The 26,876-nt window shown below is 40.6% G+C and overlaps 2 protein-coding genes across 8 annotated transcripts; one reads left to right on the top strand and one right to left on the bottom strand.

Annotated features, from left to right (window-relative positions):
- Positions 1-588: 588 nt before the first annotated feature.
- On the bottom strand, positions 589-19,488 carry COA8 (cytochrome c oxidase assembly factor 8). 6 transcript variants are annotated; one of them, XR_013956919.1, is made up of 7 exons: positions 19,355-19,488; positions 18,399-18,596; positions 17,266-17,329; positions 15,322-15,412; positions 8,209-8,318; positions 5,497-5,784; positions 589-634 (listed from the first exon to the last, which is right to left on the bottom strand). XR_013956919.1 is itself a non-coding variant. In XM_080618645.1 (6 exons), the coding sequence occupies exons 1-6, from the start codon at positions 19,463-19,465 to the stop codon at positions 5,735-5,737; spliced, it is 624 nt and encodes a 207-aa protein (XP_080474771.1). In that variant the 5' UTR covers positions 19,466-19,488; the 3' UTR covers positions 5,204-5,734. The 6 variants fall into 6 exon arrangements, 4 of the variants coding, with proteins under 4 accessions (XP_080474771.1, XP_080474768.1, XP_080474770.1 ...); XM_080618645.1 differs by lacking the exon at positions 589-634 and having other exon boundaries at positions 5,204-5,784; XM_080618642.1 differs by lacking the exons at positions 589-634; positions 5,497-5,784 and adding an exon at positions 7,076-7,144.
- A 13-nt stretch (positions 19,489-19,501) lies between these two features.
- On the top strand, positions 19,502-25,900 carry BAG5 (BAG cochaperone 5; the record flags this gene model as incomplete). Of its 2 annotated transcripts, none has more annotated exons than XM_080618640.1 (2): positions 19,502-19,704; positions 20,263-25,900. In XM_080618640.1, the coding sequence occupies 2 exons, from the start codon at positions 19,502-19,504 to the stop codon at positions 21,641-21,643; spliced, it is 1,584 nt and encodes a 527-aa protein (XP_080474766.1). In that variant the 3' UTR covers positions 21,644-25,900. The 2 variants fall into 2 exon arrangements, with proteins under 2 accessions (XP_080474766.1, XP_080474767.1); XM_080618641.1 differs by lacking the exon at positions 19,502-19,704 and adding an exon at positions 19,838-20,000.
- Positions 25,901-26,876: the final 976 nt, after the last annotated feature.

The raw sequence follows: 26,876 nt of genomic DNA, 5'->3' as shown, positions 1-26,876 counted from the left end.
ATGAATCACAGGAAGTTACTTTTTTTTCTGTATTCACCTACTTCAGTCACTGAACCATTGCAGAAGTGTATTCTTCAGAGGAAATAGAAAACTCTGTTGCTCAAATATCACAGTCTTGGCCACAACTAGAGTAGGAACATTCAATGTGTGATACAGTACTTCTATTTACCATCCCATATCTTTACTTCCCGAATATGAATGTGCTCCCTTTCTTTACCTTTCTATTGGCCTGGTATTGACAAGAAAGAAAGTTTCTCCCACAAACACAACAAACACACTCTTCCAAACCAAAATCTTTGATAATCTGTGTTCAAACTCTAGAACATTTGGCTAAAGGCAGAAAACAAAAGGATCACCTCTACTGATTTCTAAGTGCCTGCTTTATTACTTACTTACTTACATTATCCCCTTCTCGTTCTTTGACCACCAGCTCTTTGTTACTGTATGGTTTGTCAGCATTCCTTTATGGAGATTTGCTAGCTTTGCTGCCAGATTACTTGCAATTAGATAGGGTGAGACTCTTACCTTGATAATCTTGGTAGGCATTGTAGTGCTTTTTCCATGCAAAGGAGACTTATAGCTATCATTTTCTCATTAAATTCTCCAGAGTTTCATTATCAAAAGTGCTTTTTCCCTAAAAAAAACCAAAAACCTGTGAGGGCTATGATTTTAATTTCAGTCACACATCAGTGTAAATCTGGGATAATTTTATTAACCACTATGAGATTTTTCTTTTTTTTGAGAAGGGAATCTTTGAAAGCATAAGAAAGGCATTTGGTTTTCCAACAAACATTAGGCAAAGGCACAGACTGAGACATAAACTTGTCTCGGCACCAGGGAAACTGGTGCTTCCTCATGGACATATAGATGTATGCTCTTTATTACCACTAAGATTCCTACATACATTTATAAAAGAAGGAACTTGTGATTTTTCAGATGCTGCCTTTTATTAAAGCCCGTGCATATGCTAATCAGAAGAAATGCTAATGTCAGTATGTGCCTGTACGTGATCTTTTCCAAGTGGAAATTTGCACCTACTGATGAAAGAGAAGTAAGTCTCAGAAGTCTAAAAGGTATTACAGACAACTACCTCACCTGGTCTTTTCCAAAATGTAATTATCAAACTCTATTGAAAACCAAGCAGGCATCCTGCCCTTCCTGCCCAAGAACCTCACTCCTCCAGTGTTGAGTCTCAAGGGTAATATGTACATACAGATGCTGTGACAAATTGTATCTTTCCTTTCTAGCTATTTTCCTTTGCAAGTGATTGGCCCCATTTCTCTATATGGTTGCATTTCTAATGAAATCCTCAAATGTAACACTTCTCTTTCATATGTGTGATTAAATTATTGTAGAGAAAGAAGATTCTTCCCTGGCTAACCCTCTTAGCTGGTCCTTTCTCCACTCACCTGTCTACGAGATTCTGCACTCCTTTCTCCCCTCCTGACCACCAATTTGCTTGGTTAAACAAACTGAACTCTTAATCTCTTTAAGAGAGATTCTCTATCTCCCTGATAATTCAACTTGCCCTTCTCTGCTCTCATTGCGTTCATCTTTCTTGAAGCTAATGTGCAGCAATTGTTTGTGCCATGGTCACTATTGAAAATTATTGTTCTTAAGTCTGATTGTAGCCTTCTTTCACTTGATGTATTCCTTTTCTGCACATGCCACAGTAATTGCCAAACCCTTACCCCCTTTCAGGTCTTCTGTTAAATGCTTTTCTCTCCTTCTCAATTAACACTCCATATGGAATTACGGCAAATTCACTTGGCATCCAAGGTTGATTGGAACTTCTCATTTTTTATGGGAGGCCATTTTACATCTGCTTTTCATTGTTGGAAAATAAAAGGTCTTTCTTTACCTTGGTTAAGAGGGTATTCAAACCAACGCAGTACTCAGCTGCACTGGGCTGGGGAATTGCTGGTAATACAGTTTGCCCCAAGGCAAAGGGAAATGGAAATGTTTCTGCTGTATGACAATTGTTTCTGTAGTTTCTGTGCCAATGAGCAATTATGTCTTTACAGAAAATGGCTTCTGTGGGTGTGCCTGTGGCTAGATGGATGGTATAGCGTATGTGGGGCTGAAAAGGGCAGAGTCACTCTAGAAATCAATAGGAAACAGAACTGCCTGTGCTAGATATTTCATTCCTCATCCTGTTTTCTGGGAAATAGAGCAGATGCAGGATAAGAAAAGATGATCTTACTCAGAGGGGCTTGGATATGAATTCTCTCTCCTTGCTGCCTCCCTCTTCCCACAGCAAGTAGGTACTGTGAAGTTTATGCCTTATTTTCAAATGTTGTAATTCCCATCTCTTCTGTTGTATTTCTATCTTTTTTTTTTATCTGCTTTAATGAAACATTTTCTTGCCAGTTCAATAGAGAAATCCCATTTAAAGTATGAAGTGCACAGACATGCCATGGACACACTCTTCACTTCTGTATCCTCGTAACAACAGTGAAGAAAGCAAGATGTGTACATTGCTGCCTTCACATCTTAGACTTAAAACATTAGTGCCATCATTGCATAATTGACTCCTACAGGACGGATGGTGTTTTGTATCTCAACAGACTTGTCTGTCAGTTACCTGAGAGCAAATATTCTTGAAGACCTCAATCTGTAGACATCCTCCAAAAGGTCCAGAACAGAGTCTGATATCTCAGATGAGAAGGGTTTGGAAGAATGGTTTTAAATCATCTTTGTGCCTTCCCAGTCCCATAATATTCCCTGCTCCTTGTGTGATTTAGACAACCACAAGGACCTGGCTTCCATGGGATAGTTCTGCCCAGGATCTCCACAGGATCCATCTGTAACCTAATCCATAACCCATTTGTACACCCGCTATATTAGGGAATGTGAAAGGAGGTCTTAGAGACTAGCCTTGTAGGTGGTGATTTCTGAAGAAAGGAATTCCTCATACATCTGTGTATAGGTGTTTTAGAGACCAGGATATAAAAACAAACAACAACAACAAAAAACAACCCCAAAACGCCTAAAACAACCCCCAAAACCAGGGAAGGGATGCTATCAATTTGTCAGGTTTGGCAGATACTGCTGTATCACATCATGTTCTGAAGGCTTTTCTTGTGCCAAAAAGGCTAGACTCAATTTAGGTGACTCGTAATTTATGCAGGAACTGGCTAAGAAGGCAGCTATCTCATCAGTATGTATATCATCACAGATATTCTGAGGCTACAGAATTTTTTGCTTCAGAGGACAGAAATTTAAAGCAGGACTCCTTGACCTTTGACTTTGGTGGCGAGCGGGGCATAGTAAAATTCACGGAAATCAGGACTTGTAGTAATTTCTTTCAAGGAAAAAAATCCATGCCTCCATGGTTTTCAACACACCAGTGTCACCTAAAACACCTGGATTGTCTGAGGTGTTTTGATTACATGGAGGGAGCAGTTCACTCTGTCACATCAGTTAACAAGTCTCCTGGTGAGGTTCTGAGGAATTGCTGAAACATGCCATTATGCACTACTTTAGATTTTGAATCTATGTATTTTAACATAAGATTATTCCTTCATATTTAAAATAATAATTAATGTTTTAATGAAAGCTGAAGTACATTGAAATTGTTTCAAAGATATATAGATTGCAGTTTTACATAGTTTACAAAACCCTATGTATGGAAAATAATGTAACTGTAAACAGGAACTGAAACATGCCTCAATAAACACTAGGAGAAAGCTGGGAACAGCTGATATATATAAATTAGCCATGAAAGTGAAATGTACTGCCTACACAGTGTTATACTTGTTATTACATGCTGAAGGGCCACAAAGTACACCATCACCATATGTCTGAAAACTGCCATGACTCACACAGAATAGGCTGATGAATAACAGTTATCTTCCTTCATCAATGTATAACACTGACCAGAAATCTACCCAGTAAATGGTTCTGTTGTAGCAGCAATTTAACATGCTCTATATCCTTATAATTAACTACAGAACTGTAAAATGTTATTGCCAGGTTTATCATACACTGATGCAGAAAGCGCTCTAAATATCTTTAAAGGAAGGTTCACACGTTTGTCATTTCCCATCCCACTTATTTTGCAGCCAAAGGAAGCTGGAATGCTGTGTTACCGGCGTTCTCATTAATTTCACTTATCTCCTTTTTCTTTGAATTTTTGGCTGTGAACTCTCTTGGGTAGTGCCCAAAACCAAAGTTCATATTGTAAATAGGTGAGATTGCTTTTCTAATTAACATGTAAACATATAATAGAGCTTAAAGTTGAAAGAACATTGTTAATTACATACAAATTCAGACATTTAGTGCTAAGTGGCTGTTAGATAATACCTATAAATTACAGACTCAACATGGTAAGTAATAAGCTTCTTTGCTGCTTTTAGAGAAAGTATAAACCTTGTGATGCGAAGATGCTAAGATGGAAACATGCTCTGTCCAGCAGCAGCTCTTCAGCCACATTGTCCAAGCAGCAGCCTATTTTAGTCAGCCCTATGGCAATCAGATTTACGGCTGTGATACCGTGGTAACTCTTAAGCATGCCCTGCATGTCTCCAGATGTCACCTTGAACAGACGCCTCTTTTCCCAACAGCAAAAGCAGCACTAGGGAAGAAGCAGCATAGGAGCATAGCAAATAAATTAGTTTTGAGCATCTTTTGTCAGTTAAAGTTGCTCTATAATATCCTATGGAAGAGCTGATTTTTTCTTTGAAGGGAGCTTGAATTCTCCTTTGACACAAATTAGCACCTGTGCCTATTTACTCGTACGTCAGCTTAGCATTTCGTTCTGTTTTTTCATGGTGGAATTTGTCATAGGCCTGATGAAACTGGAGGTTTTCCAGACATGACATTTAAAGTAAAGTATTATTTTGGTAAGTGTGACAAGAAGATTGGTAAATCCTGAAGACATTTTATTACATATTCATTGCAATTTAGTTTCCATTTTGTCTTCCAGTCTCATACAATTTTGGACAAATACGTGTTTCTACCTAAGTATTACTAGTTTCTATAGCAACTAAGGTCAGAACTGTCTTGACTTGGTTTGTTACAGAATGTTTATGTTGTGTCATACCATCTATTTCATATATGACACTCCAGAATAATAAAATCACTTGGAAAGCAATCAGTGCAGGCAATCAAAGTTTTGAAATTTGCAATTTGTGGATTTTTGTCTTGTAATAGAGCCTTGACGACAGAATCTGGTTTGCACACACACACACACACACACATCCCCCCCTCAAGAATCTAGACTTCAAATTATTCAAATCATTCTAGAAATTAAAATCTGTCACTTTTCTGGAACCCTGTAGAAACAGCCAGTGCAATGCTACACACTGGCCACCAGGCATTTATTAAATGAGTTAAATTGTGTCAGGTAAAATGTGCCAACAGGAAGTTCTTTAACAATGAGATATGAATAGCAACCTGAATTTCTTATGATTCTGAAACCTGCATTTTGCCTGTTAATGTGTTTTGGCTCAGCTGAAGAAAGTTATCACAGCCAGTTCTGCAGCTGAATCATACCGGTGGGTTCTTTGGACACAGCAGTGTGAACAGAGTACTGCTCGATGCCAGCAGTTCTTGACTGGCATGGGGGCTGCCAGAAACTCATCCCAGTCATGGCCCATCAAAGTAGCTTCAGGGCTACTCCAGCTTAGGCTGAGTGTGAATTGCCTCCTGGCCACCTCAGGAGATGAATACAGTCATTCTTGCTGCTTTCTGACATCTCAGGCCCCAGTCACAATGCACCTGGGACCACCCCTCAGGGCGAGAACTTGCATGAACAAGAAAGGAAAACCACTGTGCCTTTCCCTGCAAAATATAAGAAATGCAATTAAATGGGTATCTAGTAAACCACAGGCAGCTGTGTGAAACAGGGGCCGTATCTTCAGAGCATTTACATGGCTTCTAATACTGTTTTGACTCCACGTAGTACTATAAAATAATACTTCTCTTGCATAAGATCACACTTACAATGGGATTGTGTAATTTTTTGCCTTTACAATTTCTAGCCATAAGGACTGCTTTTGCACTTCCACAGTATCTGCTATTTGAATATATCAGTCAACTAAATCTCACAGTACTTGGGTAAATCTTAATCTCTTAATGAAGGCAAAGTTAAGGCACTAATAAGTGATTTATATAATAACGAATATTAAAAGAGTATATATTTCAAGATGCTTATATTCTATGTACTTATAAACTCTTTGTAAGAAATAAATTGAAGAAATAGAGTAAGTTGTGTTTCCCTTACTATTTTTTTTTTTGGAGAAATGAACCTGAATGTTCAATTACAGGGCTCTTATTCTGTGAATTGGTTTACAGCAATCAGTACTTCTAATTTTTAATATGAAATGTCTTTCATGCATATTACAGTTCCAAGCATATATTATCATTTCCTAAAACCATTTCAATCTCCCAGTGTTTATGCAAAAGACTGGCCCATGGGCTCTGCGCAGGATGTAAATTAAGTTCTTGTTTGGCTACATATGATTACCCTGTAGGGTACCAATCTTGCTTAGTGATAGCAGCAGCTAAGAATTACAAGCAGAACAGTCCTCTTAAAATGGGGCCAGGAAAGGTCAGCTTCAAAATAAGAAATCTGAGTTTTGAACTAGATTTTAATCTTATCACTAAGAATATTGAATTAAACATACAAGCTATCTTCTCAGTAGTTGCTACTATTACTTTTAATATTCATAATGAAATTGAGATTTTTTTTTAGGAGGTACAGTTCTTTATTAATCATATATAAAGATGCTACTATCACTTCCATCCAGCTGTTAGTTGGTCTCTCAATCCCCACTTGATACTTCCTCTTACTCCTCTCATATTCTACCAGAATTAATGCTCCAGTAAAAAAATCAGTGAATAGTAACAAACCACACAGATTATCAGAACATAAACACCCCAAGTCAATACAAACCACATCAAATTATTTTAATATTACCAGAATACTGTTGCTTTATTATGCACTTACTGAGTGCAGGAGACAGATTAAAATGACAAATGCTGACACAACTAAGGATGAAATACTGCTGTTCCTTCTGACAGGATTAGCTAAACACCTAAATGATAAGAATACTGACCTGTATTTTTCCCACACTCAGAAAATGAACACAGAAAAGTCACTCTTCGATCTATTTCACCAGCCTCAGTTATTGTAGCAGGCCTTCATATACATAAAAAAAATATTTTCAGTAGTCTGTGGCAGCTCCTTATTCTTCCTTTGATGTATAAAGTATTTATGATCAATAATATCTGAAAGCAGCTGGCATTATTACAATTGCTCCGTGTCAAGAAAAAAAAATGAAGTAATGCAACACTTGCAAAACTGATATGGCTTTTGGCTGTTCAGAAAATGTAATTATCTCAGTAAATGTATGTGGTTTTGGTAATGAGAGTCAAAAATTCAGATGGATTACTTTTAGTAATATCTTTTCACAGTGGCTTTATTTGTTACTCTAAATCAGAGCTCAACACTTACCCAATAGATAAATACATGACTCCTTCAAATAGCTTTAGATGAAGGGACCCAGCCCTCAATACAGAATCCTAATGATTTTGAAGGGGGAAAGGGATACAACCAGGCTCACTAGAGATAAGCCTGGAGGCAGCACGCCAGTGTTTGTGGGATGATGTGCTAGTGAGGTCCTTTGGTCTGCTGTTTCAGTGGAGGTAGGGGAGGGAGATCCATGTGGCAGCAAAGATACAAGGGTTATTGATGTGTTAGAAACCATGGAAGCACCTGAAAATGGTTGATGTAAGAATTGGGGCTTATCCCTCCAAAAACATGGCAGGATCAATAACCCAACTGAAGTGCATCTACACCACTGCACACACCTATGGGCAACAAACAGGAGAAGCTGGAAGCCATTGTACAGCAGGAAACCTGTGACATAGTTGCCATCACCCAAACATGGTGGGATGACTCACACAACTGGAGTGCCGCAGTGGATGGCTGTACACTACCCAAGGGATAGGCAAAGAAGGAGAGGTATTGGGGTAGCCCTCTATGTTAGGGACTGTTTGGCTGTCTAGAGCTTGACTATGGTGACAGCAGGGTCGAGTGTTTCTGGGTAAGAATCATAGGGAAGGCCAGCAAGGCAGGTATCACGATGGGAGTCTGTTACAGACCACCCAACCAGAATGAAGAGGCAGATGAAATGTTCTATTAGCAACTGCGGTAAGTCTCACAATTGCTAGCCCTTGTTCTCTTGGGGGACTTCAACTTACCAGATGTCTGCTGGAAATACAATATAGTGGAGATGAAACAATCCCAAGAGGTTCCTGGAGAGTGTGGAAGATAAATTCCTGACAGCTGGTGAGAAAGCACACCACTGGACCTGTTGTTTGTGAAGAGAGAAGGACTTGTGGGTGATGGGATGGTTGCATAGTGCATCTTGGGCATAGTGGGAGAGTTTATGACCTTTGGAAGAAGGGGCAGGCAACTCAGGAGGACTACAAGGATGATTTGAGATTATGCAGGGAGAAAGTTAGAAGTGCCAAAGTCCAACTAGAACTTCATCTGTCTATGCTGTAAAAGACAATAGAAAATGTCTCTATGTTACCAACAAAAGACGGACTAAGGAGAATCCCCATCCTCTATTGGATGCAGGGCAAACATAGTGATAAAGGATGAGGAAAAGTCTGAGGCACTTACTGCCTTCTTTGCTTCAGTCTTCAATAGTGAGACCATACCTGGAAGACAGGGACGGAAAGCAGCAGCATGAAGCCCCCATAATCCAAGGGGAAATGGTCAGTGACCTGCTACACCACTTAGACACACACACAAATGTATAGAGCCAGATGGGATCCACCCAAGGGTACTGAGGGAGCTGGTGGAAGTGCTCACTGAGCCACTTTCCATCATTTATCAGCATCAATTATTTATCCCCTGACTAAGCGTGGAGGTTCCAGTGGACTGGAGGTTAGCAAATGGGACGCGCATCTACAAGACGGGCTGGAAGGAGGATCCAGGAAACTACAGGCCTGTCAACATGACCTTGGTGCTGAGGAAGGTTATGGAGCAGATCATCACGTAGCATGTACAGGACAAGCAGGTGATCAGGCCCAGTCAGCATGGGTTTATGAAAGGCAGGTCCTGCTTGACTCACCTGATCTCCTGTGACAAGGTGACACACCTAGTGGATGATGGAAAGGCTGTGGGTATTGTCTACCTAGACTTTAGTAAAGCCTTTGATAGCATTTCCCACAGCATTCTCCTGGAAAAACTGGCTGCTCATGGCTTGGATAGGTGTACACTTCACTGGCTAAGAAACCAGCTGGATGGCCAAGCCCAAGGAGTGGTGGTGAATGGAGCTAAATCCAGTTGGCAGTCAGTCACAAGTGGTGTTTCCCAGGGCTCAGTATTAGGGCCTGTGTTGTTTAATATCTTTATTTGATGATCTGGATGAGGGGATCGAGTGCACCCTCAGTAAATTTGTGGACGACACCAAATTGGCTGGGAGTGTTGATCTGCTGGAGGATGGGAAGGCTCTGCAGAGGGATCTGGACAGGCTGAGGCCAGTCAGATGAAGTTCAACAAGGCAAAGTCCCAGGTCCTGCACTTGGGTCAAAACCCCTACAATGTCGACTGCAGGGTATGAGCCAGCAGTGTGCCCACGTGGCCATGAAGGCCAATAGCATCCTGGCCTGTATCAGAAATAGTGTGCACTGCAGGAACAGGAAGTGACTGTTCCCTTGTACTTGGCACTGGTGAGGCTGCACTTCAAATACCATGTTCAGTTTTGGGTCCCACTACCAGAAAGATACTGAGGTGCTGGAACGTGTCCAGAGAAGGGCGACAAAGCTGGTGAAGGTTCTAGAGCACAAGTCTTATGAGGAGCAGCTGAGGGAACTGAGGTTGTTTAGCCTGGAGAAAAGTAACCTGAGGTGAGAGCTCATCACTCTCTGTAAGTGCCTGAAGGGAGGCTGTAGCAAGCTGGGGGTAGGTCTCTTCTCCCAAGCATCAAGGGACAGACAAGAGGACATGACCTCAAGGTGAAGTTTAGAATGGATATTAGGAAGAATTCCTTCAAAATTGTTATCAAGCATAGAAACAGGCTGCCCAGGGAAGTGGTGTCACCATCCCTGGAGGTATTTAAAAGACACCTAGATATGGTTCAGTGGTGGGCTTGGCAGTGCTGGGTTAATGGTTGGACTTAATGACCTTAAAGGTCTTTTCCAATCTGAATGATTCTATGAAGGCAATGCCATAAAGGCATGAACTCTACCTACAGATAGCTCAGAGCAGAATCCTAGTGTGATCCATTGCATGCCAACTATACTGGTTGTATAGTTGTATAGTGTTGGGTGACCAACACTAAAATTACACATTCAGAAAAGAGTTTTTAACTGTGAAGTAACTGAAGTGCAATCCAAACCTTCCATATGAATTCCCCCCACCCACTCACCAACACTCAGATCTGCATCATGGCAGATTAATTCAACTGACATCTAACACTTTTTTCCTTGGATTAGTTCTAGTAGTGAAACATTTTCCTGATCTGGCTCAGCAGGCAGATACAAAATGTCTGTGTTACTAACAGTGAGCAACTCAAAAGATGCAAATCCTTCTTTTGACTGACCTCTATCCACTTAAAGCATATGTGAAACTACCATAGGGATCTTAGACACCAACTGTCAGAACATATGGCTATCAACCACCAGTCCACTGGGGTTCTGGTCTCTGCCTTTCAGGGATATTTTCTTGTATTACCCAATCATTCTTTTACAACAGAACCAGTTATTAAAGTGTACATTTGCATGGTGGTCAAAGCTTGCATACCGTAAGATACAATTTACTGTAAAGCCCTGAAGAATTATGATACATACCCAGAGTAGTCTATCCTCAAAATATATTTTCCCTAAAGAAATATGGCATTTTGTAACTTTTTAATAAATACAAACTTTTACACTACCAATGCAGTAAATAATATTCACAAATATTTTCCCAGAAGTGTTGGTTATCACCTCAGCAATCATTATTAACAACTGTTTTCATTTACTGATAAAACAACAGTTAAAACCACAATTCAGTGACCATTTTAGCTCCAATGATGATAGCATGATGGTACGAAACAGTGCTCCTATATCATTAATATTTATTTCATCTTGCAAAGGAATTATTACAGACGATACTGACAAAGCTCTTTTTGCTCCCGCTGAAAGAGCCTGTGAATAAATCATGCCATGTTTAAGTACGAAAACCAGGTCAATGGTTATGGAGCCGATGTTTCCAAAAGCAGAACCTTCCCCCACAGCATAGCTTTAGGAAAACACGCTTCATCTGACAGCATACATTCTTTTCAACAGAATCCTCTTAGTAGGTACTACATCCAAAAAAATCATTTAACTGTATAAATGAACAAAGAAAACATACCGAGGAATGGAGCTTACTTTAAATCAGAGATATATGGCACAACATTTTAAGACTTCACTTAAACCAGCCTCCTTTGGTTGATGTTATGTACCTGGGGGGTCAGAAAAATCACCCTCAAGCAAGTTCTTTTGAGTGTCTCTGAGAAACTGGTGAGAATAGCACATTTTTTAAAAGAACCAGTAGAAAGCAGTGTATATTAGTACTAATGTTGTTCTCCTCCACACAGCCATCTATCAGCTTCCTTTTCTAGCAGGATTTAGTGACTGGCAATGCATCTGTTTCACTGCTCAGCAACTAAAACTTTTACCAGTCACAGGTTAGAGGAACTCTTGTCCAAGGGGGTCATATTGCTTTTAATTAAAAACATTATCTAAGAAGATCCTATTGCATTAGTAATTTATATGAAAACATATCTTAAATTTTTATTAAAAATAGACAATAATCACATTGAAAAGAGGACTATCCTAAATTGATTGTACGTATACTCAAAAATCCTAGCTTGTCACTTCAGCCACTTTGTATTACTTACAGATAGCTACTGCCCCAGACAGACAACTGCTGCAAATGAGGCATTTCTGTCTTTATATACTAACAAGGTAGATGGAGACATCATTCTCTAACCTGAGTGCAGGTCCAGCATACCAAATCACACATTATTTCAGAGCTATGACTGTGGTAAAAATGTGACAGTTGTGATCCATTCCATTTAAAGTAAACAAGGAACAGCTTTAATAGTTTTAATAATACAACTTTAATAGCTATATTTTGGTTGGAAAATATTATAGATATTCTTGGAATAACAGATAAAGGAAATCAACATAGTGATTATAAATTAAGACCAATAGCAACTTTTATTTACATAATTAACAGATTCAAGCAATTATCACGAGTCATTCCGATTATGAACATCACTATAAACGACAAGTTTATAGCAGGCCTAGCTAGTGTTGCATTCTTCACGGAGCTACGATTAATTTCCAACATTTTTCTTTTTCCAGCGAAGCCACCTCAGAGCTCTTGCCAGTGCTACTTGTCCCATGAGGAATGTGATAGTAAAGTTACGTTTATACCAATCTCTAGGATTCCAAAGCCAGGAAAATCATCAGCACATAGAACAAGAATGGGAGAAAGGTACACAATTATATTAAAATATCTTTTGGCACTGACAAAGTGATCATCAGTGATGGCCTACATTTTCAGTTCTTTGTGGCAGAACTTCCCGTGCCTCATTAGAGTAAAATAATCTATGAAAAGGTCTACGTGAATATCCACAGCCATGAATAGATGGATGTGGACTATAGGGCTACAACCATTGAAAGCTTAACTGTTAACCAGTTAAGGGATGTGCAGTTTTATGACAAACTGTATTTTAAATTAGCATCTGCAATGCTTCAGAAGTAAAGCCATCTAGAAGAATTTCCTGCCAGCACGGTACTATGGGTAAGATTTGTTAGCGCATGTGTGAAGATGTGTGCTGGAAAAGGCATAGTTGGTTACCTACAAGGGTGAAAAAAATAAAATAAAAATCACACTTCAGAGAGTAATTGTATAACCCAGTACAGGAAACATTATGCTTCTAATGCAATACCTTTTAAAGGTTATGCCTTACGCCAAACTCTTTGTATCTTTAAATAGTTTCTACAAAGCACACATGGCTTCTGGAACCAATTCAAGATACAGACAGGATAGTTTATATCAGCCCTTTTTAACCTCTGAGAACTTGCTTCAAATTCTAGCCCCTTTTTGGAACTAAGATAATAATCACAATTTCTTTCTAGTTTCCAATAAGGATCCCTCCCTCATTTCTTGCTCCACAAGAAGCAATAGATTGGGGCTGTTCAGCCTGGAGAAGAGAAGGCTGCGTGGAGACCTCATAGCAGCCTTCCAGTATCTGAAGGGGGCCTACAAGGATGCTGGGGAGGGACTCTTCATCAGGGACTGTAGTGACAGGACAAGGGGTAACAGGTTCAAACTTAAAACAGGGGAAGTTTAGATTGGATATAAGGAAGAAATTCTTTACTGAGAGGGTGGTGAGGCACTGGAATGGGTTGCCCAGGGAGGTTGTTGAATGCTCCATCCCTGGCAGTGTTCAAGGCCAGGTTGGATGAGGCCTTGGGTGGCATGGTTTAGTGTGAGGTGTCCCTGCCCATGGCAGGGGGGTTGGAACTAGATGATCTTAAGGTCCTTTCCAACCCTAACTATTCTATGATTCTATGTTTACTGTAGAACTAGCAGGGAATATTAAACTCTGGAATTTAGGTCTTTTCTTGAGATCTCTGTGGGAAACCTTGCATGTACAGATCTAACATAAACCTGAAATACTAACCTCTCAGGTAAGGATAGTAGCCGGAATTGTGCTGACAAGCAGCACTGAGCTCTCCCCTCAAATGTCAGTTAAATCAAAATATGCTAACATTGAAACTGTTTCTTTTCTCCTTTCAGATGTCCTATATCCTTTTGCTAGACCATATTTCCAGTCTAAGAACCCTGAACTAAATATTCATTGTGTGTATGTACAGTCATTGCTTCAATTTTAACTAAATTTTAGAAGTTGCAACACTTCAGCAGCCAGTTTTCAACACTGCAAAAGAACATACAGCTGAATGCATAAACAGATTTTTATAAATATGACTCCTCAGAATCAGAGTGCCTGTAAAAAGCTCACTGCTTTCAGGGCTGTGCAGTTTCACTTTGAAACTACAATTATGCAGCTGACACTACCCAATTATACAAGGCAGCAACAAGGAAGGGCATGTGTAGGCACAAAACCTCATCTCTCTCACTATAAAAATGGGATACTATCCCAAGGCCACTACAGCAATGGTATCTGGTGACCAGTTCTAAAACAAATGATTTGCTTTCTCACTTACCAGTTACAAGCAACTTGAATAATAATCCTCTTACTAAAAAAAATGTTTTACTTTCCATCTTTTCATGCTGCTGCTTAGGTTATGGTGAGGTTTTCCTCCCCCACCCTCTCTCCCCATAGGCAAGACAAGGTTTGCATTAAAATTGTTCTTACAATAGAGTATGTTATGGTATATGCACAATACACACAAAGAATCCTAAACCACAATTTATTATAGGTCAATTATAGTGGTGGTAGAATTATCACTAGCATTACACCATTAAGAAACAAGTTACACTTGACACATTTAAGCCCAAAAATCTTTCAACCCAATACAGAGAAGAAACTGAAGTTGTGGGTTCACATTCAGTGGGCAGTGCTAGTGTAACTGGACTAAGTGCTATTCTCCTCCAGCTTCCCATTCCTTCCTCATTTCTAGCTATCAACTGTGCACAGCTACTTGCAGGATGTGTGTGTTTGCAAGTCATTTTTCAGTCATTTCAGATGCCCAACTCAGTTTATCAACTACTGCTGCAGAAACAATGCAGTAGATGTTGTGAAGAGGCAGGGTAGATGTGGGCTTACCCAGTTGTAAGGTTCTACACAGGATGAGTTCAGGAGATCATTTTGGCAATGCTTTGCCACACAAGAAACCAAAAACTCAAGACTAATCACTTTCATTTTTCTATATGCTTGCAAAAGAATAAACCCAAGAGTACTAAGTGCAATTTTCCTTTGAGATTATTCACATGTACTAGTCCTTATTTAACAGTCAACTACAATCTGTTATACAGAAATTTCACGGTTTTTATTTGCATATTTTTCCATTTCAGTTAACAGCATGGAAAGACTCATGAAAGAAAAGAGTGCCTGATCACGTCTCTGAATCTCAGATAAGAGATTCATCTCTCCCCTAAATCAACATTAAGCAGCAGCAGAACTCAAATGCTAATGCAAATTTCTGACAAATGCTAACAACAGCATTTAAAAACCTAATTTTCTAGATGACAGTTTCAGGTGCAGCTTTACCAATTATGGAAAAAATGTTCAAATTTCATCTTATGCCTTTCACTAAGGCTGTGATGTGTAACAGTCAACATAAATACCTTCTACATACCTGTTATACTGCATATGCTTTCTAAAATTTTTACTTAGAAAGTCCTTGTAAAAGTCAGCCATTTCTTCTGCATTCAGTGTTGCTTTTTGACCTGAAAATAAATTTTGGCATAACAATGTCAAGACAATTCATTGGATTAAAACACTGGATTCAGGTGCAGGAGATCTACGTCTGACTCCTTATTCCTACAAACTTCCTGTGTAAGCCTGAGTCATTTAATACACTTTTATCTTACAACTTCTTAAAAATTAGTCTAGGGGACACAAGAGATTAAAAATACTTACCATGTTGCAGCTGGTGTAACTTTTAAACCCTTATTACTTTTGAAAGTGATTATGTTTACCAGGTCTTAGATTATTTAGGGAACTAGTGGACCCCTACGAAAAAATCCATAGAACTAGTGTCTACCTTTGAGTAAAATTAATCTCTCGCAGGGTTGAAGTCTAAACAGCACAAGTAAGAGCACTTAGTAATTTAATTTTCTCCCCAAAGCAAGTCAATAAATACAGAAAGAACACCAGCTGTGACTGACATATTTTCAGATGTACATTTTTTCTGTTGCTGTTAATAAATTTCAAAGTAACTTATACCAACGAGTATATGTTCTGAGATGTCAGCTTTATTAACAGTATAGTAGACAATTATTTTGTGAAGCTCCTGAGACTGATCATAGAAATGTAAATTATTGATCAGTCCTATTTGTCATTATTTACAAATCTGATATATTACTACATATTAACATACTATGGGATAAATTGGGATAAATTTACTCTAAGACTATTTGAAGGCTGACTACTTAACACCTGTAGTTAATTTGTTTCTTCATACTGGTATCAGAAGAATTGATTGTAGCTTCACTTACACAAAAAATTACATCTTGTTCCAACTGTTCATATATATTGTTATTACTCTTATTTTTATATACACAAAGACCTGTATTATAGAACTGTATTACAGAACAAAGTTAATCAACACGTGCAGCCAATATTTTATTCGGAAGGGATGTACCTGCTTACTATTATTTCTTTGATTTCTATAGTATTAAAAACCCCAACAATCCCCACCCAAAAAAAAAAACAAAAAAACAAACAACAAAATGAAAAAAAACAACAACAACAAAAAACCCCACCACCACACCCAAAACAAACCAACCAACCAAACCCGAAATGGCAATATAAAAGAAAAGTCTTTGAAGCAACACAGAACTTAATTAAAATTTTATCTCAACCACACACTGGTCACCAGGATACAAACAGAAGAGAAAAATAATGGTCTGTGATATACAGAATGTCAGAGCAGATGCTTTACTAAACTCAAACAGATCATTATTCTATGAATAAAACGTTCAACCTCATACCACAATGGCCAATTCACTGTTATTATGAAAGCATCCTGTTTTCAATTTTACATAATGAATTAGAGAGGCAACTATTTTACAGCAACTGTGATCAGGCAGAGACAAGCAGATATCAGCTGCTGTCTCCTCTGAAGCTGTCTTAGTCTCCCTTAAGGAAAAATATTGTGTTCACTGTACACACTATGGACCTGAAGCCAATGAATGTGAATTTATCCACCCAACCATAACATGCACTTGAGGCAAATTCTCTGTTTGTTTAGCTCAGCTAGCACACTGGTTTAGAAACTGTGAAAGGAAAAAGGCCCTTTTCTCCTCAGACTACAGCATGATTATATTACTTGGCTAGGATTTCAGTGCATTCCCTCCAGCTGTGGGAAGGACACAGGGAGGAACTCTGCAATAGATGATCTGACCCCCACATGCACATCTCTGAGGAGCTCCTTCCCTCTTTATCATGCTTCTGAAAACACTTGAGTCCTACCCTCAAGGTTTACTTGTGACAGAACACAGAAAGCATATAATAATGAAATTAAAAGTTAAGCAGAATTCAGAATGCATCCTAAACTACAAACAAAGATCTCACCAACCTGTTTCATCTCTCATTTCCAGACCCTTGGCTTTCAGTCGTGAATAAATAAATTCTTCTTTTTCCTAAAACATGTTTTTCCACATTAGAATCTGAGGTACTCAGTCCTTGAAATTAACCATTGTTTTTAATCACACAGCAGTGTACTGCTTAACAACCTCTGAAATAATAAGCAATACTCATTACACTGTAAACGTCAACAAAACATTTGCCTGAATCCAGTGAGTCTGTCACCTAGATCCTGCTGCTTGCATGCATCAATTAATTCCTGCAAGTCTCCTACTGAAACATATGCAACTTATTTGTGGATTAAAGCCATGGCTGAGCTTCAGTATTGCTTGACAGGATCCAAACCTTCAGTTTGTAAGACAAACTATGAAGATGTGCTGTGTAACTGAGAATTTGAGCATGAAGAAAAACATGCAACGTTAAAAAATATGGAATTACTTAGATGAAAGCAGAATAATTATTTGTATGTAAGCTTATCAAACTTAAAAAGCAGTTATACAGAATTAAAAAAAACCAAACTACTAAGCTACAACTAAACTACTCTGAGACCTTTGCAAACTTTAGGAAGATATGATGATCAAAGATTATCACAAATGATGGGGAATTACCACACTATTACTGTTCTCCCCACAAAATTCAGTGTCTCCTAACCAATGCTGCAATCAGGAAAGAAGACAGATTGTGACTGAGAAATCCCCACTTTTAGCCTTGTTGGGGTACCCTGTCAGTGAAACAGGACACTTCCCTCATTTATCCTTGGTGATTATACTTAATTTCTCTCACTTATGACAGAGCAAAATGAGCTCTGAATAATTTTCAACAGCTGTTCCAGTCATAGACAGGTCTTGCATGTAGGGTGGCTACAACTCCATACAAGTGCAAGATAGGAAAAAGGCAAATACCATTATATGCCACTAAACAGCAACAGAATATACAGAATCCTCAGTACTGTACATCAGTTTAAAGAAATGAATGACAAAAAAGTAATTTCCACTAAAACACTGTGTGCATTAAAAGCGGTAGCAATCACCAGCCAGTAACCGCAGGCAGAACAGCACCCTACCCCTCAGACACCAACCCCGATTGTGGGTGGGCAGCAGGTGGGAGCCACGCGGTGCCGCTCACCTGGCAGAAGGCGCGGTTGTGCCGTGCCCAGAAGCGCTGGTCGCAGGCCTGCGCCTCCTGCCGCGCCTCCCGCAGCCGCCGCTCCAGGGGCGACTCCTCAGGGGGCACGTAGAAGATGACCGGCCGCAGGTTGGAGTGCTTGTCGGGGGGGCCGATCCAGTCATTACGGGAGTGCGCGGGGGGGCTGAAACCCAGGCCCTGGAAAACACAAGCAGAACTCATTATGACTGCTTTGGCTAAGTTTTAAAATAGCATCCTGATGCGAAATAAATTCCAAAGCTCCACACAACCTTAAAACATGTGACCATGACGAGTTCAGAAATTATGCACATTCATTTACCGTGACTGAAAACAATGAGACACATTTAAAATCTACTTTTATTTACAAATGCACTACAGAGAAGATATCTGTGACTCTTTCTCAACACTTCTGGGTTCTTTTAATCAACAGTTTTGTTGGGGGGGAGGTGTCCGTTTTTGCATTATTGATCTTCCCCTTCGTTAAATTCCTTGATGGCAAGAACTAGCAAGTACGCAAGTCCTCTTAAGCGCTGTTTTCTTCATGCATCCTTGTGCGCACACATCACCGTGTAAGTTTTGAGGCTGGGTCTAGGGACACCCGGGTCTAGAAGCAAGTAGCTCGCCTCCCGCTTATACAAACACTTTACTCCCCTTGCGCCTCGGCGCCCCACCGGCGCGGTATTTACAAACACCGGGGGGGGGGGGGGGGGGGGGCGGGGTGTGTTGGAAATTACATAAACGACGAGAGGCCTCGGGGAACATGAGGCTGTTATCGGGACGCACCCGCCCAGCGACGCTGAGAGCTACGGCGGGGCGGCCCCTGCTCCTCCCTCAGGGCTCCGCTGGGCTGGGACACCTCGAGGCCTTCCGCACCGCCTGGCGGCAGGCCGGGTCCGGGACACAGGAGCTGCCCCCACCGTCCCGCCCTGATTTACCGCGCTCTCCTGCCGCTTCCCGCGCTCCACCGTGGGGCGGCTGCCGACCGCCGAGGAGAGGAGACGGCGGTGACAACTGCACCCAACCCGCAACACCCGGGCCGCCGCCATCGCCCACCTCCTGCCGGCGACTGGCGCTTTACGGCAATGTCGCAAAGACAGGACGGCCCGGAGTGCGGCGCGGCGGTCGGGGGCGGTGCTGGGGAGGGGGCTGCGTCCCTCGGCAGCGCCGTGCCCGCCCCCTCCGCTACCTCGCGGCCTTGGGGTGGAGCTCGCAGGGCTCGCTGCCGCTCGGCCCTTGGCGTAGCGGCGGGCCGGGCGCCCAGTTCATTGACCGCGGTGACTGGCGGGTGAGACGGCGGGACAGGGTGCGCGGGGGCCGGGGGAGCGTTACGGGTGGGGGCGCTGCAGGGGGGCGCGGGCCTCTCCCTAGCAGCGGCCCGTTGTCATCTCCTCTCCCAGGCTCGTCGGGCCCCATCGCTGCGGAGGGGCCTGGAGAGGGGAGCGCCGGCTGTGGGGCCTGTGCGGGGGAAGGCAGCCCTGCCCTTGGGGTGGAGCACCCGCAGGGCGCCCGGGTTCTGCTCTTGGTTTTCCCCCGGGCTGCGGATGTCTGGTTTGTTCCGCGATGCCGTCGGCAGCAGAACAGGTAGGGAGGGGAGGGCTGGAGGCTGTACGTAAATTGTAAGAGGCGGTCGTGTGGTAACTAAAGCATCATGCCTGCGGCCCGAGCAGGATAAAGAGATGTCAAAAAACAGAGGAATGGCTATGAAATATCCGAATGGTTTATTCCTATTGCTAGTGATACTTGAAATAGCTGCAATGATGAAGTGCTTCAGGATGCTGTGAAAGTTATGTGTGGTTGCATAGCACTTTATTAATCGCAAGTCTTGGTCTCGCTTTCCTTGTAGTTCATCTGAAACTGGACAAACGAAGAGAATGGATATGGGTAACCAACACCCATCCATAAAACGGTTGCATGAAATACAGAAAGAAGTCAAAGAGATTGAACAGCAAGTGGTTGTCTTCAGTGGTTTGTCTACTGATCGAGATTACAAGAAACTAGAAAGGAGTCTTACCAAACAGCTCTTTGAAATAGATTCTGTGGACACCGAAGGCAAGGGTGATATTCAGCAAGCCAGAAAGAGAGCTGCTCAGGAAATAGAGAGGCTCCTTAAGGAGCTGGAACAAAATGCAAACCATCCACGCAGACTGGAAATAGAGGCTATATTCAAGGAGGCACAGTCACTTGTGGAACGTGAGATTACACCTTTTTACAAAGGAGGTAACTGTATAAGTGATGAGTTTGAAGAAGGTATTCAGGACATTGTACTGAGGCTTACCCAGGTGAAAACTGGAGGGAAAGTTTCTCTACGCAAAGCAAGATACCGCACTCTGACAAAAGTATGTGCTGTTCAGGAGATCATAGAAAGTGGTGTGAAGCAACAGCTGTCCCTGCCACTCTCTAATGATGCACATCCTTCTGTCTCCAAAATTAACTCTGTAATGTGCGATGTGAACAAAGCAAGAGGAACCCTCATTGCACTTCTAATGGGAGTGAGTAGTAATGATACCTGCAGGCATCTGTCCTGTGTGCTTACAGGCCTTATTGCTGATTTGGATGCTTTAGATGTCTGTGGGCACACAGAAATCAGAAATTACAGAAAGGAAGTTGTAGAAGAGATCAATAAATTGCAGAAATATCTGGACTTGGAAGAAGAAGCAGATTCTACTCAGGCTTATGATTTGGCACAAAATCAGTCCATTCTAAAAATAGAAGAGATTCGGAAGAAAATGAAGGAAATTAATTCTTTACTTTTAAAAACAGAGAATGCTTCTGATTTGTTTTTGGGATCCAGAGCAGAATTGCAGGGATTAATTGCCTGCTTGGATGAAGTGAGTCCAGGAAAAAACCCCTGTATTAGAGAAGCCAGGAGAAGAGCAGTAATAGAAGTTCAAACTCTTATAACGTATATTGATCTGAAGGAAGCACTTGAAAAGAGGAAAATGTATTCTGAGCAAATTGCTGCTGAACATCAGTCTCATAAAGCAGTTTGGAATGTTCTTGGAAACTTGTCTCAAATTCAACAGGAGGTGATTTCATTTGATGGAAACAGAACGGATAAGAATTACATGAGATTGGAAGAACTTCTTACAAAACAACTTCTAGCGCTTGATGCTGTTGATCCCCAAGGTGACGAGCGGTGCAAGACTGCCAGAAAGCAAGCGGTAAAGCTTGCACAGAATATTCTTTACTACCTGGACATGAAAACAGATGAATGGGAATACTGAAATAGCCGTGGCCTGACAGAGAGGAATGTTTTTTCCTTTGGCACTTTATGCAGATCATAGGCAGCACATAATACAAGTGATGTGTTCTGTGCTTGCTTGTACCACGAAGATTGCATAAGCAGTTGACTTGGCTATATGTCTGCTATCCCACGCAGTCACCCACTTTCCATGGCAACTGTCAGTACACCATCAGCAATTCTGGTCATTGCTATAAGTAAAGAAAGTGTGATTCTCTGAAGGATTAGCTTAATACTTGATCAAATGGCTTCTTTTTTTTCCTCCTGTTTTTGTTTTAATAACCTTGTGCAATGTTCAGTGGATGCAGATTTTTCAAAGATGCAGAAACTTCCTTATGGTATGGTACTAGCAAAATTATTTACAGAAGACTGGACATGGAAATTAATATCCAAGCGTGAGGTTCCATTCAACAACTTCACAGCAGTCTGGGTATACTCTTAATGTGCAAAGGGCAAAAAACCTGCTAGCTTTTGGGTTGTAGTTGACTTATTCCATCCCTCACACCTTTCTGGGTGTTTAGATTTCTCAGCTAATGGAGCTATAATGCCAACTGCCAATTAGCATTTACATAGGCAAAGCCAATTATGTCTTTTTTTTTAATACCTGAGCCCTTCGATTTGGAAAAACAGGTCTTTTGTTGTTGGAAACTGTCAGATTATTGCTTTAAGTTGCTGAGACTTTAAGAGGGAAGTCTGTACATATGTACTGACCAGATAAATTGGATTTAAGGGATTTCACACTGCCATCCATAAATATTGGCAACTTATACATTGGTAATCTGAAAGCTGCACTGAATTTTGTATAGTGGCTACTTAGGTGTCTTTTTCAACTCTGTTGTTAGCTCTGGTTTGGACTTGTCTTTTCACATTCAGTGAAAACCCAAACAGAATTCACTTGAAAGTGAATGAACATTTTTGAAATTATTTTTGTAAAATTAGATAGCTATGAAGGTGTCCCTACTGATGTAAATGCATGTTACATGTTTCATACTGGTCAGGTGTGGCTTTAAGCATGTCTTGGAAAAGACTTAGGGCAGATGCTGCTTCTTGCAACCCAGCACTTAATTGTTTTAGTAACTTTGTAAATAAGCTTGCTTATACTGTTGTATGCACCTGCCTTTTCATTTGTGGTTGCTAGTGCCAATCAAATTTCTACTATAGCATGGTTTTAGGCATTTTTTTGAGAGCATGGCATTAAAATGAATTAATTATAAAGATACATTTAATTATGGATACTTTGCACTTAGCTCTTTGATGTTGAATTAATCTATAATCTATAGATAACGATTTGCACCACTTTAAGGAGTAAAAAACATTTCGGATGTTAAATATTTTTAGATCTATTTTTGACTGATTAGAAAAGACAATACTGTCTGTGAGAGACAAGTGCCTTTATGACACTGCTAACTTGCACTGTCATATGTAGATAGAGGAACTGTTTACTGGCAGCTTGGTACATTTGTAATCTTTGCAAACTGGATTTCTCACATAAATATAGTATAATGTATGTCAATGTAACATAATATGATAGATGACACTTGTTCTATTGAGTCCTGAGAATGAATATCAAAATTGGGAGATACGGATTCTGCTTATAAATGAATGCATTGATGTGGAGGTGGGGGACTTCAGGCAGGTCTCCTGTGCCTGTTCCTGCAAGAAGGAGAGAATATGTTTGCTCCATAATATGCTTTGAGATCGTCTAGTTTTTGAGGCTGTGTAACGTCAGAGTGTGAATATATTTGGTGTATGATTGTACAGGGGATTGCTTTGCCAATTTACTTACCAAAACTGGCATAAACTGGCATATTTTTTTCAGTTGAGTACAGTGCCTAAGGCACAATTAGGCAATCACAGAATGTTTGTTGTAGGATCATAGACTGGTTTGGGTTGGAAGGGACCTTCAGGATCATCTAGTGCCACCCCCCTGCCATGGACAGGGACACCTTCCACTAGACCAGATTGCTCAAAGCCAAATCCACCCTGGCCTTGAACACTTCCAGGGTTGGGACATCTACAGCTGCTCTGGGCACCCAGTTCCAGTGTCTCACCACACTCATAGTGAAAAATTTCTTCCTAATATCTAATCTAAATCTTCCCTCTGTAAGCGTAAAGCCATTCCCCCTCATCCTGTCACTACATGCCTTCATAAAAGGTCCCTCTCCAGCTTTCTTGTAGACCCCCTTTAGGTACTGAAAGGCTGATAGAGGGTGTCCCTGGAGCCTTCTCTTCTCCAGACTGAACAACCCTATCTGTCTGAGCCTGTCTTCATAGGAGAGGTGCTCCAGCTCTCTAATCATCTCTGTGCCCTCCTCTGGACTTCGCCTGAGCAGGTCCAGGTCTGGCCTGCTGCCTGTTCCTGTCCCAGGAGAAAGGTCTAGGCACCTCTTGCAAACCAAGGTCTGCACTACAGCCTCTCCCTGCAGCTGCTCCATGTGAGTAAAGGCTTCAGCCACCACCAACTGGTGTAGATAGTACAAGTCCCCGAAATGGGGCTGCTGCTTATGCTTTCCAGCACGTGACCACCACTCTGCCTTGAGGATCAGGTAGGATGTGTGCCCTGACCTGTGCAGATGGCATGTGGAATGCATGAACTGCTGTGCCACGGTCTGATCAGCACACTCCCTGGGGCTGCCCTTTGTGGGAGTTGGAGGAGCCATTACTCCTGGCCCCTCTTTGAGCGGGTGGGTCTCAGTGCTCCCCTGGGGTCCCCTGGCTCAGGAAAACCATACTGAATGCCCCTGTCCATTGCAAGCCCCTGCTCTGCTGCAGAACACACCTTCCTGTAACTGTTTGCTTCAGCAAGTGACCCAGGACACTGCGCACCTTCAGAGATAACAACCCTGTTAAATTTCTCTCTCCTTACCTCAAAAAAAGAGATATTTTCCCCTAGTTGAAATACCAATATATTTATACATTATGTGGCTAACACAGGATATTAATAATGGTATGCACCTGAATACTCATTTCAAGCTTTCTACACATTTGAAGTGTAACTTCTGATTTGCATTTACATGTTTAGGAAATACAAGGATTTGATAGCGTAATGATATTACCCATTTTTTCTTTAGTATTACCGCCAGGTCTGCAGTGGTTACTTGTAGTTTGTTTAACAATTTAGTGTCCTGGTTCTTTGGAGGTTATGTGTAGCTTTATAAATGTTTGAACCTCTTAGATAAAAATGAGTAAGTATAGTTTTCGTCTGTTCTATTTTACATTTTTGTCTTAGCTTTTCTGAATGAATTGTTACACCTGTGTCTCTAAGAAGGCAAATGTGTGAGATTAGTGCAATTTTGACTGAGTCAAGTTCAGTACCAAGATATTATGTGGATTAAGCTTTTTTCCAGTGTCCTCTGATCTTATAAATTGGCTATTTAAATTTTAAGGTAAAATCCTCATCTGGAATGGGATTAATTCACAGCATTTGCATGAATGAAATAAACTTAAGTATGCTTAACAAGAAAAAAAAAGAAAAAGTACACATTTCCCAAAATCTTGCTTTTGTGCTGAAGAATGTAGTTTCTCTGGTTTTTACCCAAAGATTGAGGGATACAACTTTCCTTGCTTTTGTGGCAGGCTAAAATAATCAGCAACATGCAAATGGACCAAATTGCAGGAGCCTGCATTTTTGTACTGTACTGAAATACAGTAACTTTTCTGTGTGCTATGTTACCTGCCTTAGAGCAAAATAAATGATTGGCTATTTGGGGGAGAGGTAATCCCATATCATTATTCCTATTTGATAATTGTTTTTCTTTTTAAGTTAGTTTTCTTGAGTTATTTCAGTGTTTATTTTCGTTGTTTACTGCTCGAAGTAGGTTTTCTGTTACCAGCTTGGAGGAGATTTTTGTTAAATATGATTCCTACTTTTTCAATTTAACAGGAGTTAGTGAACGTGGCCCTTATGGTGTGTATATCTTGATTTATTGCTGTGTAGGATATGGCATTTGTATATACAAATTCAAGATTAAATATTGCAGTGTTACATTCTTGATTATTAATAAAAATACATTACTACCTTTTACTAGTTATTCATTTGAATGTTATGCCCTGCTGCCTTTCTCTATTTATTTTTGAATGTGAGTTATCAGAATGTAAATGATTTTGTCTTGGAGAAAGTGTTTTTATTAAACATATGGACATAAAGTTATTTTTTCCCCCACCTTCTTTAGAAGTTTGCTTTTCCACTGCTGTATTTATGAAAATAAAGTTCTTTGTGTGGAAACCACTCATAACTGTACTTGCTAAATCTGGTGCTTTTTTGGTTTTGTCTGCATTCAACCTTGCGTTACAATCATTACATCAGTCGTTGGTTTTGTTCCTTCCTCAGCAATAGCTTTGCGTACTCCTGGCCTTCAGTTGGATGATCACTGCAAAAATGCTTATGGCTGTTTTCAAGATGCTGCCACTTTTCTGTTGAAGGCTGCTGCCTTAACAGATGAGCTTGCAAAACTGTTGATATAAATTCTCTAAATGTCCAAAATCACTGTGGATTAAAGAATCTTTAGTAGGAGGTAAGCTGATCTTGTTTTAAACTGTGTAGATGAGACATGTTCACATGATTGTTCCGATGGCTCAGTATGTTTTCTCAGGATGCACTGAGCCAAGTTATCAGCTCACTGCTGATGGAAATCAGACATTCTATTTCTGCCCAGAAAGCTGCTGGCTTTGTGCAGTTTCTGCTGCTTGGCCAACTCCTATAAGATGATTGAATCCAATAAAATGGGGGAAAACAAACTTAACGAAAGTGGAGAAGGGAATGTTTTGTGGGTTTGAACAGGATTGCAGAAGGACATGTGGGCCTGAGTGACTGCAAAATGAATGGGTTGGTCATGCAGCCATGCATTAGAGAGCAAATGTTAAGATTTTCAGTAGCAGCCTTTAAACTAGCAGATCAGTTAAATCTCTGAAGAGGAAAGAAGGTGGCACTACCAACTCCTACAGACAAGTAGGAATTTACTACTTTAGTAATGGGCTATGATGAAGGAAATAGAAGTGAATCATGTACAGAAAAGAAACCGATTCTTTTCAGTTGCTCTTTGGTGTTATATAGTAAGTGTTCATGTAATACAAAGCACAAGGGATCATGTTGAAGCACTGTACACAACCTGGAAAAGTTTTACTTCTACTCTACAGGCATCAGATAATATGGTTTATAGAGGTGGAATGTTTCTATAGGTAACAAGTTCACTGTACCTTCTTATTCTGTCTTTTAA

This window comes from Psittacula echo (genome assembly GCF_963264785.1).
Source record: "Psittacula echo genome assembly, chromosome: 5".
NCBI lineage: Eukaryota > Metazoa > Chordata > Aves > Psittaciformes > Psittacidae > Psittacula > Psittacula echo.
This window is presented reverse-complemented; position numbering and strand designations above follow the sequence as displayed.

Excerpts from the sequence above, each read along its gene's own strand:
- COA8 (XM_080618645.1), bottom strand. The coding sequence starts at position 19,465 with ATGGCGGCGGCCCGGGTGTTGCGGGTTGGGTGCAGTTGTCACCGCCGT. Across the intron at positions 18,597-19,354 it reads GGAAGCGGCAGGAGAGCGCG|GGCCTGGGTTTCAGCCCCCC; the intron begins GTAAATCAGGGC and ends TGTGTTTTCCAG. Across the intron at positions 8,319-15,321 it reads AAGCATATGCAGTATAACAG|GTCCAGTGGTGTGCTTTCTC; the intron begins GTATGTAGAAGG and ends CACAAACAACAG.